The sequence below is a fragment of the Harpegnathos saltator genome, unplaced genomic scaffold (genome assembly GCF_003227715.2).
Source record: "Harpegnathos saltator strain DR-91 unplaced genomic scaffold, Hsal_v8.6 scaffold192, whole genome shotgun sequence".
Lineage (NCBI taxonomy): Eukaryota > Metazoa > Arthropoda > Insecta > Hymenoptera > Formicidae > Harpegnathos > Harpegnathos saltator.
The window spans coordinates 723,407-739,244 of NW_020229975.1; the positions used below are offsets into that span (position 1 = coordinate 723,407).

At 45.9% G+C, this 15,838-nt stretch overlaps 1 protein-coding gene across 3 annotated transcripts in view; it reads right to left on the minus strand.

Annotated features, from left to right (window-relative positions):
- Positions 1–14,280, minus strand: part of LOC105191963 (neurotrimin) — a 172,564-nt gene extending 158,284 nt beyond the window's left edge. Inside the window, exons 1-2 of one of the 3 annotated variants that reach the window (XM_025297895.1) lie at positions 14,126–14,280; positions 11,515–11,689 (exon numbers count right to left, since the gene is read on the minus strand). In XM_025297895.1, the coding sequence (XP_025153680.1) occupies positions 11,515–11,608 (94 nt within the window). In that variant the 5' untranslated portion in view covers positions 11,609–11,689; positions 14,126–14,280. Of the gene's footprint in view, positions 1–11,514; positions 11,930–14,125 lie in introns of those variants that run through there. The other 2 variants (XM_025297896.1, XM_011155769.3) reach the window with 2 other exon arrangements.
- Positions 14,281–15,838: the final 1,558 nt, after the last annotated feature.

A 15,838-nucleotide genomic window follows, 5' to 3' on the forward strand; every position in this document is an offset into this window, starting at 1 on the left:
CTTAAGTATTTATGCTTTCGTGTGCCGATGCACGGTACTACTTCGCCGGTTTTGAAAATGAGTTTTTCATTAACCATCGCCCCGCGCGGTACATCTCCCGCCGGCCTCGCTTAGCGAGAGAAGACTTTGCCGTTTCTCGCCGTGATCTTGCTCGAAACTGATATTGGTTTTTGCCGAGAGCGAATATCCAATGAGTCGTTAATAAGCTACGTTATATTCATCGCGATCGCGAAATTATCGAGGACCCCGCCGTGGCAGACGGCGGAGAGAGAGAGAGAGAGAGAGAGAGAGAGAGAGAGCCGTCGAGAGAGCGGAGTCCATTTCGATAATTCAGCGATTTTCCGCAGGAATTATCGGCGAAAGGAAAATGATTAGAAACGGTACCGCGTGATTGCTTCACTTTCCGCGCGTTATCGGACTGGACAGTGTAGATTAGCGGAATTGCTTTAGCCCGGTGCATCGGCTGTATTAGCAGATGCGGTTTGGCACGATTACCTCTTCACCCGCCCTCCGGACGCCCTGTGTCTACGCTGCGCTGCCCCCTTTTCTGCCCCACCGGCCGCTACTATCAGAACTGTTTGGGAGTACGGAGTACAAAAGTCCATTAATGGAAGTCGAGGGACGCGCGTGATCGAATTGCAAACTTTGTTTCGCCGCCGGTGTTAAATTTTTGAGCTCCACCGTTAAAAGCTGTTTGACAATTCGGACGTGTGATTCCCGGCCGCAAACATTCGTTATCCTCTTGGAGGACGTTTCGTATGCTTAATATTTTACCGCTTGTGTACCGCGGGTGTAAATTCCAACTGAATTTACGCGACATCGGTTTGAAGAGTACATACGTACTCAGAAACGCGTGAAGAATCGACTCAGTCACTCGGTGAGGTGAGTCAAACGACACTGAGCCCACTGAAACGCGATAACGGTTTCATTAATGGAGGGCGAAGGAATCGTAAAGGAAGTTCGGAGTTTAATTTACTAATACGGTTAAATCGGCAGGCGCGAGCGCGAACGCGCGAGCGTGGAAGGATAAAATTTTAGACCGGCGATAAAATTCAATTACCCGAAGTGCGATTGGCGCGAGGCTCGAGAACTTTGTACAACTTCGCGACATCGATCACGTTCCGACAATTTAATATTAATTTCTCGATGCTGCGCTGTGGGATCGTGCTCTACGGTCGGTACTCGTCGGTGACGTTTCATTCGCACGTTCGCGGCGAAACGAGAAGACGTCTCGCGATTATGTAACGCGTATGTGTGTCCGTGATCTCGTTCGGAAAATATACACACACAAATTCTGGAAAGAAAGAACGCATGTTCACGGCTGGAGTTAGATGTGCATTCGCAAATTCACTCGAGCCTCTTTACATTCCCTTGATATATAAGATCACGGAAAGAGTTACTTTTTTCATCTATCTCATTTCCCAGATCGAATCGCTCGTCGAAAATACACCTGCACACCGCATAAAATCCCGCCGCCTTGCCACCTATAATTTTCCGAGAATTTTATCGAGATTATCCGGCAGATAGTAGACAATTTGATTTTTATTGCATATTACCTTGTACACATAACCACAACTTTTACGGCTTCGCCGTTCCTTCTTGACACATGCTTTCCCAGTTCTAAACTTGTTTACACCTATTGCGCCCTGCCGTTCGGCTTTTACGAAGCTATAATTCAATTTTCATCAGAAGTACCGTAAAGAAGACATTTAGATTTACGCAGCAGCGATCTGTCTTTATTAAATCGATACACACACCGGTAAGACTGCTATTCCGAAGCCGGCATATCTTTATCCGAGGCATTATGCCTCGGATACGCAATACATTTCATGCACCATTTCGTTACATACGAAACGTCATACTGCGAATGTAAAGCGCGCTCCCGGCGCGTTGTGTTAATTCATAAATTTCCGTAGCTACTTCCTAATTATTAAAGATAAACTCCGCATTAATTTCGTTGGCTAAATGTCGCCGCGTTCAATGTCTATTACATTCCGCCTAGTATTTGAGAGTCGAGTTCTCTCTCTCTCTCTCTCTCTCTCTCTCTCTCTCTCTCTCTCTCTCGGTCTCTGGCTTTCAGAACCATCCAGTTGTGCACGGCAGCACAACTCGCGTGCCCACCACTGTCGTATCTCTCTCTCTCTCTCTCTCTCTCTTCCTCTCTTGTTTTTCTCGTTTTTCTTTTTTTTCGGTATCGTTGCTTAAAATCGGAAGCATGAAAGCGATGACAAGTTCACCGCAAACCTTCGAATAAAACGGTATCGTATTGTCCGATATTGGCGAATCGATATCTCCACTCTATCACGGCTTAGCGAATCCGTCGCAAATCAGTCACCACGTGCGCGCCGGTGCCTGCTAGTGCTCTTATATGCGGTTTATTCGCACGTCTGCGTTGCAGAGTAAAATTTTATACCACTCTTCCGCTTTATATTTCGGCCTGATCAGAACGCTTGCGGTTGTATATATATATATATATATGTGTGTGTGTGTGTGTGTGTGTGTGTGTGTGTGTGTGTGTGTGTGTGTGTGTGTGCATATATATATATATAAATGCATAAGTACATACATACGTATATATGTACACACACACACACACATATATATAGCCTTATATGTGTATATAAATATATTTGTGTATGTATACTCCATAGCCTGCATAAAACCCCCACGATGCTGAGGCATCAATATCAGGAGGGCATATTTTATAGTCAAACACACGTTCCTGCTATGCGCTTCACGTATGAATTATTCTCGCCGCTCGCTGAGCACACGCTGAAATCACTCAACTCAGCTACCGTTATCCAGCGAACAAATTACACATGCTGTAGTTTGTTAAATTTCAGTACCCAGCACCCGCTGTCCCGTATATTATCACAAGGCATAAGTATAACGAGTGCATAAGTATAACCGAGTAGAATTAGCGTATTAAAGTGCGAATAAAAATCATCTATCCGAGCAAGCTTGCGGATTTTTATCTCCCGCACAACACAGGTTATTAATATTTTAGAACGCGGTATTCTCTGAAGTAATCCCAAAAGCACGTTTTATTTGTAATTTTAAGCGGCTTACCGTGCAATACCTGCCGCGCACACCGATACACCCATATGCAGAAATTTAGGCAACGCAAATTATTAGGTTTATAGATGTTGGCGTGATTTATTTATCAAACTGAATTCCGTAGCTTTATTACGCTATTAATAGCTTGTTTAATCACGCGCATTAATTACGTGATAGTTTACAATAATTAGTCCGCTCGGATTTTGCGTGATATCGCGGATCATATTCCGATTAACTCACACCTATAAACATGCGCGCACATCTTTGAAATTACTCAACACATTGTAGGAATGCAACGCAACTTTGATAATTCTTAATATCGCATACGCGTATTCGTAATATCGCGGTTCTTTGATGTTCTTCTTCTTTTCATCCTTTTGTTTTTCTTTATCTCTCACTACCCATCGTAATTAATAACGATTTCACTTTTCAGCATGACGCAAACGAGAAACGCGAGAATATTGCTGAAAAAGCCATATAATATCACAGGCCGCACAATGCATAGATAATCGTCGAAAAAAAGCGTTTATCAGATTATCGCGGGTTGAATGCAAGCAATTTGTTTGCGATCTGCAACAATAGGACGAATCCGCGCGTCTGGCCAAATTAGATTGTACGGCAAATAGGAACGCGTGCGAAATGTCGATAAAGTCAATTATTTTCATTTTCCGTACAGATTGCGTTATCACACTGGGCAGTCACGTCTGATAACTAGCTATAATGTACGATCATCCATCGGCAATTCGATATTTTTGCGCGCGCGGCGTTATGAATATTTCAAGCTGTTCCGGTGGCGGCCTCCGAATTATTTTTAAGTGCCTGTGTTGTGCGGAGTTTGTGATAGGAGAGGGTAGGGACTTGGTGGATTTAAGCTTAATTAATGTATCTCGTCTTGCCAAAAATTTCATTAAGAAACGTCCCGGAATATAAATATCCCAAATCCATATTAGCGCTGGTTAAACGCGCCGAGAATTTATCGGCGCGGTAAGAGATACGAGCGAGAAACGAGAGAAATGAAATATCGGGGGCCGTTAAAAAAGAGACGATCGCGCCGTGGGTGGATGGCTGATACTTCGCGAAGTATCTCGAAACGTATATAGCCGACAATGTCCATTAAAACGTGCATCATCGTTTACCCGGTAAAATAATTATTACGAAATTGACGGATGCGCACACAGACGGATGCGCGCGCGTGCTCGCACATGGCTCGTGTTAATTCACATATAATACACACACCGTCCGTCGTATGGCGCGCAGATGTATCCACCCATCAGCCGCGCGGCGACTGAAATTTCACCTCGATATAGTTTACACCGAGCGAGGAATATCATCGGGGTGGTTCTTGATCGCTATAACACTTATTATCGTGGTAGAAAAAAATGGATAATTGCATTGCGACTTCTCTTCCTCTCTTTCTCTCTCTCTCTCTCTCTCTCTCTCTCTCTCTCTCTCTCTCGCTCGCTCGCTCACTCGCTCGCTCGCTCGCTCGCTCTCTTTCCCACGGAGAAAGGAGAAAAAAAGAGGATTTTCATCACTGTTGTCAGCACGGTGAGGTATCTCCTCTCGACGCGCGTGCTATGTGAAAATATTTTATCTCAATTTAGATTAATGCTGGGACACTTCGATGCCGTCAGATAAAACGTCTCGTCGTATTTACATCCAAGTGCGGTTATTGTATTTCAACCACCTCCGACGGGGTGAAAACTCCCGCGCCATTAAAGTCGAAGGAAAGTAGATACATCGGACGCGCGTCCATTAACCTCTCCGACACACTATTTCTCCATTATCACATGCCTACGCAATAAGACAAATTACGAATAATTTTTCATTTTCGTCCACTCCGGGATCCGTACGGATCTCGTACGAAACAAATTGCGTGTGAGATCCCACGAGAACGAGAACGGGAACGGGAATTTATGTCGCGGCGAATCTACTGGCATTCAGAAATGTCGTCGCCGCCGCCGTCGCCGTTGTCGTCGCCGCTCGTACCGGTGTTCGAAATGTGCGGCCCGTCTGACTGGCCTGATTACGTTTTCGCGAGTGTAATGCGCGAGGTACCGGGCGGCCCCCCTTCTCCGCAAGATTTGAATATCCGCAAGTTCGCGGTAACCAGCAGTGATATCGATCGCGGCTGGAGGGACCACGGCACGCGATCGAATCCCGTAACGCGGCGCGCTGTCAAACGGAGTCATTCCTGTCCATTTATTCTCGCTGAATATTCGACGATTTCATTAAACTTGCATCGCGCCGCGCTATTGCGAATCACGATCCCGTTTGTCGTAATACCGAGAATTCATAGGAGTCGTCGCGCAAGTTATTAAATGGATAGGGCACATTAATAAAAAAAAACAAAAGGGAAGCGGAAAGTCAAGAGGGGGGAAGCGCACTGGTGACGCGAGAGTGACCTTATCGCCGAGAATTGAACTTCTCGATGTATGTACGTGAATAATGCGAGGCTCGATCTATTTCAACAACATTTCAATTCTTCCGTACATAACCGACGCGCGCGAACGAGCGAGAACGTCAACGCAGCTACCGCAAATAATTGTACCTTCGGGAATTGCCACTTCGAAACTTTGCTACTAACAGAATCCTTGTAATAGCCGATGACGCGGAGAGTAGGTGCGGAGGCGGCGACGGGGTAGGAGAGCGGATTAAGGACATCGTTTCCGCTCTCCTGTTACTCCCCGTCCCCCCTTTCTCTCCTGCCCCCTGAAAACTATTGCTAGCGCTCGGCGATTCGACTCACGAAATCGCGGAAAGAATGTCGAAGTTTATGAAGAAAGAGCACGTGACGTATCGATACGCGGTTGCAACTTCGTCCGATAAATCTCGTACGAAAGCGCAATCATCGGAAATGATTATTATCGCGGGAATGTGGAAAATCGAGAGGTACACCGACGAGGCGTAATTGTGCTTTGAGAAAGCCATTAAACGTGATGGTGAGAGTTCTCATGTGTGTATATGTACGTGTGTGTCAAATTTTGTATCGTACGTGTACGAGAACGTTTCTTCCCCGCGACGACTGTATTCGAATATGTAAACAAACTTGAAACCGCGAAGCCGCCACGCGTCTTATATCGACGCGCGTATTCCCGTTAAATATTTCGTATTGAGGAAAGAAGATCGACTGTCCTTCTCTGTACGCGAGAGAGTACGTTGCCGAAAGTTTATGCAATTATGTAATGCATCCGAAACCGCAAAGTTAATTGTATGTACATTGTTAAATTATCGCTTAATACGATATCATTAAATAACGTTATAAATTCGCAATTAAAGCCCGTATGTGCGAGGTATTTTTAGAATCTCTGACATTATTACGAGCATGCAGTGTTTCATTAATTATTGCATTAATTACTAGATGCGCACACGTGCATTCTTTATGTAAGCGCATTTATTAATTATATTGTACGTTTTAATATGTCATTTCGTCGGGTACATGCCGCGCGAGATCGATGTTAGCAGAAATCACCGATTGAACGAGAATCGCTAAATAACAGGTAAAATTAAAATAATTTTTTAATCGCCGGCAATTATATACTACGCGCGTTAACTGCTGCGTTAAATTTGACATCCGCTGTCATGAATTCGCAATATTGTGATAAATTCAATAATCGATTCGCCTTCGCATGTTCCGATAGTCAGCGATTAATTACGTATAAAACTTGTCCCATAGTACATCAGGGACCACTCGTCGAAATATCCCGCCCTAAATCAAATTTCTGCATAATATTCGCAAAAATACACGGCCAACTGATAATCTGTCGACGCTGAAAGAGGATTGCGAGAGCATCAATTATCTACTGCGCAATGTTCGGTAGCTGCCAGAAAACACACGAAACGATATTAAGCCATTAATCCGCTGCGTTTCATTTCTGATGTGATATCAGGGCGGAAATGCAAACAGAGTACAAAAGAGCAGTGATTCGTGTGGTTTTTTAATGACTTAAGCCGATTACATTTGCAGAACGTGAATTTCGAACTTCCTGTAACATTCAAAAAATCGTCTCGAAAGCGGATCTTCCGGCTATACAACCGGTCGTTTATACCAGACCGCGGGAGCAATCACACACTCCATTAGGCAAAAATTCGCATAAAATTCAGCGGACCATCGCGGACACGGTACGAGGGCGTCCAATTTACGCGAAGACAAATGTCACGACATTTTCCACGGTAATGAAAGTGGAAGAAGCTTGGCACGACCGTTTTGTTTTCTTGCACGGCCGTATAAGGGCACATAAACAAAGAAGGAGAAAACTGTAACATTCGAGAGAGGGATGAAGCAGCGAAGAAACGAAAAGCAAACGAGAGAGAGAGAGAGAGAGAGAGAGAGAGAGAGAGAGAGAAGGAGAGGCAAAGAGAGAACGGGAGAGAATGAGAGAAAGAGGTAGAGGAAGAGGGGCAGAAATAGACCGAGGAAGAGAGAGAGAAAGAGAGAGAGAGAGAGAGAGAGAGAAAGAGAAAGAGAGGACGAGCGTGGAGAAAGCGAGGCATCGTGAGGAAGAGAGAGCATGAGGGAGGAATTTCCTCGCCGCCCCCAGAATTCAATCACACCGTGTTTACAGCTCAGTACACTTAATCCTCTTTATTGGATCCAAAGCGTTTGCCGGTGCGGCGTATCTCAGAATTTGATCAATTTTATGGGCAAAGGATTTGGATGATACTTGCGGACCAGCCATCTGTCTATTTCGGTTCTCAGTGAAATGATGCCGCTTCTCAAGACGATCTCGTTAATGATCTCGTGACGCGCTTGTTATCCGTGCAATTCTAATCCCGATATATATTCGAACGGTGAACGCGAATTCACTCGCGACGCTTACAGCGAATAACCGCACGGGTATTATTTATCCCAAGGATATTTCTAATTAGATTATTTCTAATTAGAACGATATTACGGTTGGATGGATGCACGCGCGCTTTATGGCGAACTTGAAAATTTATGCGCCGACCGAAGATTAATCGGAGAAATAATTCGTCGCTCCTCATACTGATTCGACGAAAAATGGATTATTACTTCTGCTTTCCATTTATAACCCAACAAGTTTCATCTCAGCCATTTTACGTCTGCTTATTGCGTTATACCTGTGGCAGTGGTCCTTCAATAATGACTTCTAACTACCGCAGATAGACGCTAAATTTAAATGCGCACGACTACTTCTCTGCGCTTTTTCAGCTTTCCCCTCTTTGCCGACGCATTAACTCGCGCGGAACGTTTGTGCAAACGGTTGAGAATTTGACGACTGCCAGACGTTTCCACACTGAGAACTTGCAAAATTACAGCTAGCCGGTTGTCCGGAAAAGTAACGAGCCAAAGTGCGATAACAAAGCTCCATCCCGAAAGCGCACAGACGCATTTTCAAAACGCCGCCACGCACAAAGCCCATCCTCATTTGTAAGCCCACCGCATAATGATACGTTTTTATCTCCTTCCTTACGTGTGAGCATGTGCACGCCCTCTTTTCTTTTTTCTACCTCCCTCTCCCTCCCTCCTCCCCCCTCTCTCTCTCTCTCTCTCTCTCTCTCTCTCTCTCTATCTCCATCTATTTATCTATTTTTCCCTCTCTCAGCGAGGCGGGTAAAAGATAGTAATAATTAGTGGAACATGAATCGCTAAATTCCGCATCGTGGATCGATAAAATGCTCGCGACAGTACATGCGACGAGTGATTTACATACCGGCGCGACGAAAATATCCTGCAACGTGGTGTACATCGACGTATTCTGAGGCTCCCGGGCATAAATAACCCCCCTGAAAAACGGTCAGAAACGATGCGTCGTATCTCACGTTTGAAAAGTGTGTAGGGGTATGGCACACGCGATAAATTATACTTCATAATGTTAACCGAGCGAATACTCCATGCGCACACTCCATCCCCGCCCTTTATTAATGCAGAGAGCTCGAGTGTATTGGAATATTCGCGCGATTGCCTCGCGGACTTGTCTTGCGCATCGACGAAAGCTCGGGACATCTTTAAAGCGTTCCACTAGCTTTGAAGTAATAATGCGGGAGGATCTGACAGAATGGTCGTCGCGACTGTGCTGTTAAAGGCGAAACTCCTATTCTCCGATACGACGATCCTCTCAGATACTGGATCCGTTTCTTACGGTGATCCATCATGTGTAACAAGAATACTGCTCGGACGACGTTTGGATCTCCGTAAACCCGAGCGCTTTAAGTTGTCGCGATGAATATCGCGCGGATTCTCTGACGGACACGTGGTAACGCGAAACAAGAGATGTGTAGCCTAACGTAGCTGTTTGAACGCAGCCGTTTGTTCGTTTGTCAAATTGTTTTGTCGCCGCCGCGATCACCAGACGCTGCCAAATGATATCACCGATGGCGAGATCCCATTATTCGCAACAGTTACGTAGGACTAACCTCGATCGACCTACTTACGAATATCGAGCAAAACAATCGCCACCGAACCACCTGTTACACGCGCTAACTTTTTTATAATTTCATAAAGAGGCAACTCAATTTACACACTTATTTAGCATTTTACGTGCTTTATTAGCGCGATAATATTACGAGCGAACTTCAAACTACCCGTCTACTAAAAAATCACTCGCGCAACTTCTCTCACTCCGGGTTAACGCATGCGGTTAACGGCGAGCCGATTTTGCGAGCCGCTACTTAAAATTAATTAGCTTGGGTTAGCATAGGTTGCAGTTTTTGTGTACGAAATGCGCTTCGGACAATGTTCAGATTTGTAAAAGCATCAATCGACTAGGGAAATCATAAAGTTCCTCCCTGTAAGCGGTTATTTTACGCGATCGTACATTTTTATCGTAGAATACATATTTTAGTTCCTTGCGAAAGTGGAGGTTGCTTTACTCCGATCCGTCGGGCGACATAATTACCGTAATCCACAGAGAACTCTCACGGAATTAAAATGTAAACGGAGTTATAAAAATAGCGATAAATTTAACTAGATACAACTACTGGAAGGCAGTTAAGAAATGAGAGTCTCTGCAATATCACATTCTTTGTTCAGTCCATGAGCCACCGGCTTGCGTACATAATTTCACGAATATGAAACAATTTCGATCTCTCGCTCGGAAGTTCCGCTGGAACTGTCAAGTGCGGCATAAAACGGAATCGGGCGATAAACGCGCCTCTACCGCGAGGGAAAATACGCGTCGCCGAGGCGCGTCTGGAATTGCACGGCGACGCATATCGGCATCTGAAAACTTCCTCAATAAAGCAAGAGAAAAGAAGATATTCAGCATCCGCATGTTACATAAACTGAGCGATGCACTCTCGAAATTTTACAACCCGCTAAAACGATGTCACCGTCGTTACTCCGTCCTGTCTATAAATCGATTCTTTATGCGGCAATCTAAACTCGCTGCTTCGCGTTTTCCTTTATCGTCGTACGTTTCGCTCCGGCGTTGCGTTACACGCGAAATTTCCACTCGCGATACTTGATGTTGCGCGCGTTTGTTTAAAATAGCGCAGCGCGATTTTAGGTTCGACAATGGCCGCATCGCGCGCCCGTTCAACTACGATTTTCACACGCGCGCGAATATTCTACACGAGGGTGAGAGTACGTCACGTACCATTTGCGACACTATGGAACACGTAACCGCAGATAGCAGTTTTGCTCATAATTTACAGATAAAGCATAAAATCAAATCGCCACAAATCTCCGCGCTCTCGTAAACGTCATGAACAGTCGAAGAGTGACGAGAAAAAAAAAAAAGAAACAATACAAGCGTGCAACGAGGGCAATGAAATGAATTATTCGTCGCACGACTTGCCGCGAAACAAATCGTAACGCGTTACGTAAAACCATAACGTAAACCGAACATCGAAATTCGTGAAATTTCTGTCACGCCAAGCTTCGTAATTAGATCCGTCAATTAACGTGCAAAAACCGATCGTAATTCGCGCGTTATTCGCAATTTCTGAATTCACTGATTCATCAACGAAGATGCCTACGTACGGGATAAACACACACGCTTCGACCACTGACCATCGGAATAGTTTGCTCTCGCGTCACATAAAAAAGAAACATCGCATTATTGATGTTTCATTCGGTTCAAGAGAAGACGACTTTGAACGATGTCCTGGTACATTTCTACACGCTCGTTTCTTTCCTTTTACCATATATACCTTTTTTTTTATATATTTCAATTTCTCACATAATTCGCTCTCTTTTTGAAAACATCATATCGATTTTCAACGAATGCTCGAGGACAGGTACTACACTTTCACAGATGCCGCGCGATCTCTTGGAAAGCTCTCGCGAACAGCCGTTCCGCCAGCCAGCCAGCCAGCCAGCCAGCTAAGCGATAGGTGCCTAATGAGCGACGTAATTAATAGTTCCGATGCACTACAGGTGTCATCGTTTACGCGGCTCCCCGGTACGCGCGACGACATCCGGCCGAGGAGATACTCCTGGGAGCGGGATCGCGTGAAATAATGCAACCACGCATAACCAACGTGTCTACTCACCGACAAGCTCCGTACGCACGCCAACCAGCAGAGTGGTCACTACCAGAAGAGGCACCTGTCGTCGGCGCGGGCACACAGCACGTTTCTCACCCATGATCGTCGTCGCGCGTCAAGGTAGTCGCACGCGTATAGCGCGACGAAGGTAGCGCTGCCGCGTCGAGACTGAAGTCCTGACCTGCCGCGAAGCTACGTATATCCGACGCGCACGAGGCGAAGAACCCCCTCTCTATCGCGCGGCACCCGTCGCGCGCCAGCGAGACCGAAGGGGTTGCTCGGCCAGCGGAGAGAGCGCGCCGTTCACCCCCACCGACCGGTTCATCCCTCTTCACGTGCCGCGACGCGGACGCGAAGAGGATCCCCCCTTCGAGTCTTGCGTCGGGGGGCACCACCGAATCGCGCCGACGCTCCCTTGACCGGCCGGCTAGCTGGCTGGCTGGCTAGCTGGCTGGCTGGCTAGCTGGCTGGCTGGCTGGCTGGCTAGCTAGCTAGCTAGCTGGCTGGCTGGCCGTGCGCGTGGCAAAGCTTTGCTTTGAGTTACGCTGACACACCTGGATTTACTTAGAGCCCGGTGATTATGACGGGACGACGAGAACTGCGCTAAGCCCTCCTGTCTCTCTCTCTCTCTCTCTCTCTCTCTTTCTCTTTCTTTGCCCCCCCCCGTCTCTCTCTCTCTCTCTCTCTCATTCTCTCTCTCTTCCTCTCGCTCTCTAGAAGTCGGACTTATTTCACGCGTCGCTACAGGTGCGCGAGTTGTTTTCCCTTCCGTCCGAGACGCTAAAACCCAAACGCGAGCAAGTGGAAAAAGTAACGCGCTGGTCTGGCGCACGAAGCAGTAATCCTCTCTCTCTCTCTCTCTCTCTCTTTTTCTCGGTATATCTCTCGAGTATCGTCCCGTCAATACCGAGGAAAAATGATAGATGTCGGAACAAATGAAAATGTTGAGGCTGACTTGTTAATCTGATTTACAACACCCACCGTCCAAAGATACCTTCAGTACGAGCGCACCGAGCCAGATTTATAATTCGAATTAAATTATATTTACTTTGTCGAAGGGAGAGGAAGAAAGAGATGTGAAACGAGAAGCGAGGGAGAGCGGGAGAGCGCAGCCTGAGTACGTTGAGAGAGGCACGAGTGTAGAATATTTGCGTAACGCGATGCAGCGTGAAATGATTTAAATTCTACGCTGACACACTACATCTCTCTCTCTCTCTCTCTCCTCTCTCGACGCCAGCGTAAGAACGGAATCGATGCCACTCCACGCGATGAAACATTCAAATCTGAAAAGAGTTCCCTCTGCGACGCGCCGCGAGCACAAACAAAAAGATCTCTCCTACCCGTAGGACGACGCGTAAGTAGGCAACTAGTATGGGAAGAAAGGGGAAGTTTGCTTTCAAGTTACATTGTATTTGCCTAATGCAGATCGGTCGCGCTGCGAAAGGCAAATTAAGCTATCGTGTTTCTCGCGCACGATCAAATACCGACATCGTTCGACGCGTTAAGAGATTAAGCGAAAGGTATTCGCGCGTTTCTCTCTCTCTCTCTTTTTTTTATGGTCAATTAATTTCGATCTTTATTTATCGAGTGCGACGAGCATGTTGAATGTACGATGGTCTCGCAGAACTCGATCGTTTTTTAACTGAATGCGAGCTATGAATAAAACCAAAAATATCGATTCTCACCACCCTGTGCGTGTTATTTTTAATCTGTAAAGGTGTCATCTTCGAATAGAGTGGCTGGAAAATAGTCGCGTCTACTTTCACGATATAAGATCACGTAAACATTTTATTGCGTCAATAAATCGGGTCAGTCATTGTTAAAAACGAACGTCAACATTACTTACAAGCATTTGTATGTACGTCTCTCAAACGTGACGAACTGAGAGAAAAAAAAAAGAGGCGTCAAAAATATTCGCGAATGAAAGCGAAACGAATGATCATGCGCTTCATGTGCGTCTCGAGCACGAACAGATAACAATTCTGACGACATCCTATGTAACGAATGAGTCTGTATTTGATAGATTCCGTTCAAGTTACTCTCCTAACAATGTGCCATCAAAGGAAATCTCGTCAATCGTCGCATGCGTCGCAGACACCTCACCTACACACACATGCATACACGAACTCCAGTTCGATTGCGGAAACTGTAAATTCTCGCTCGACGAATCGGCCCGCGACGACGAAACGCAATACGTTCGACGATTGTTTCAATTACTCGCGAAGAAGGAAAATCGCGACTCCGCGTTGTCCCGGTTGCTCGCGATCGGCCGCTATAGGATGCCGGTGTATCAAATCAAAAGTTAGTTTTCTTTGCATCAGACGCTTGTATATTTTACTTAAATTGGCTGACGTGGAAACCCCCGATGGTAACTACGGGAACTATTTCAAGCGCATCCGATAAAGGAATCCGACGAATAATTGGAAAAACCGGCGGGCGAAACTTTAGACTATCGATTCGCGTACACAGATTGGAGGGCCGACGGTATATAAAAGGATCGACCGGCCCTGCCGCCGTGTGCGCACTCAAAAGTAGACTATCTCGAAACTTTATTTCGCCGTATCGCTATCGGCACGGAGCGCCGCGGGGATCTAGGAACCCGAAGACGTCGTATTACGTAATTCTATCGGAGGCGTATCCACGCGGTGTGGTAGTAACGTCGGCTTGATGTACGATCCAACGAAATGTGCATGAAGGACACTGTATCACAGGGTCCGATGATATATCCCCTTCAACACAACCTCGGCACTCAGCCGGCAAGCATACTGAGCGCCGCACGGCTCACCTCGACTACACGACTAGCTCCTCGGCCTGACTGCTACACAACCACTGTCGCTCGATTACACACATCGTTGATCTGCCTGGAGGCTCCTCAAGTTGGCCGCTGTTACACATCGCGTTCTGATACCCTTCCTCCCCCCCCTCCCCCCTCTTTCTCCCTCTCGCCCTCTCCTACCCATGCCTGAACAAGTCTGACGTCTGACTATTCCACGCATGATATCCAGCGTGCATAAAATGCCGTTATGTAAATTCCGCGGACGGACGCGCCGCGGAAGTTGCGAAACGTATTCTCACATGTACAATGTCCGAGAACGAGGACGCGGCCGTAGGTACAAGCGTATAATGTGGCTATTCGCGGACATGTGTCCTAAGACTTGTAACAATCATATTTACATTCATCTAATTCGCGCGCGCGCGTTCATTCGGTTTGTAAATCGTGATTTCGAAAATTTAACGCGAATTACCATCGGATAGGACTGCGAAAACGCAGTCACGTTTCGTGTCGGATCACTACGAATCAAGAGATGATAAGAACCGACTTCATTAGGGACACCCCGCGAAATGATCATTCGTTTAAACCAATTAACACCCTCGACGCAAAGTAAGGAAATATCGTTGAACCGATTTCCGCAGTTTTAGCAATTTCCATGCAAACGTTCGCGGGACGATAATCGATGGCTCAATTCTGTCTCTATCTTCCATCAGGCCGAAGACAATGGCTGTCCGTTTTTCCGACAAATTTTTCCCGCTACTCTCTCGTGTCGTCCCGCGCTACGGCGAGCAGTGTGATCGCCGCCCACGCGCGCGCGGTAAAAATTTATCGTGGAAAATTGAAGTGCCACGGAATAATTGCTCGATCAGGAGCGATCGAGATTCCAGATAGCAAGCCCAAACGATCGGACCACACGATAGAGCCCGACCAGATTACTGCGTGCCGTTCTAAGTTCCAAACCGAAGTACGAGGACTCTCACAAAGGTGTAACCGTTTCTGTCGATTTTTCGTCCAACTTTTAATTGTAGCCTTCGAGACCTCTATCTTCGCTTGATAATTTAATATCAAATTATCCAACGCATATTTCAAAAGACTCGGTGGCGTTTCATATTAAATGCAAGCACGATGAGACTAAATGTATGTATATTGACCTGATTAGTTGTGCACGAGACAATATGTACACATATTTTTAATATCCAGATAATACACATACGTGGAATTGAGTAATAAAACAATGTAATAATAATTTAATGCATCAGACATCTCGCTTTTAGATAATGGGAAAATATCGTCTGGATCGATATAGTTTTCTACACATATTCATGTACGTATATTGTTATATCGGGCAATGTGTGAAAAAAATATAATTAAATCGCGTTGATTTGCTCGAGATATTATAAACACCCATCACCATAAAAATGTTTTTTCTTCTCTGACTCACCGATACACAGCAGACAGAGTTAGCCGCGTTCTGCTGCGAATCTGTAACAAAAAATATAGTTTCGTTAGTTAAACCGTTAGGTTAAAAGTTAGATTAAGTTGAGTTCAATTCGCGGA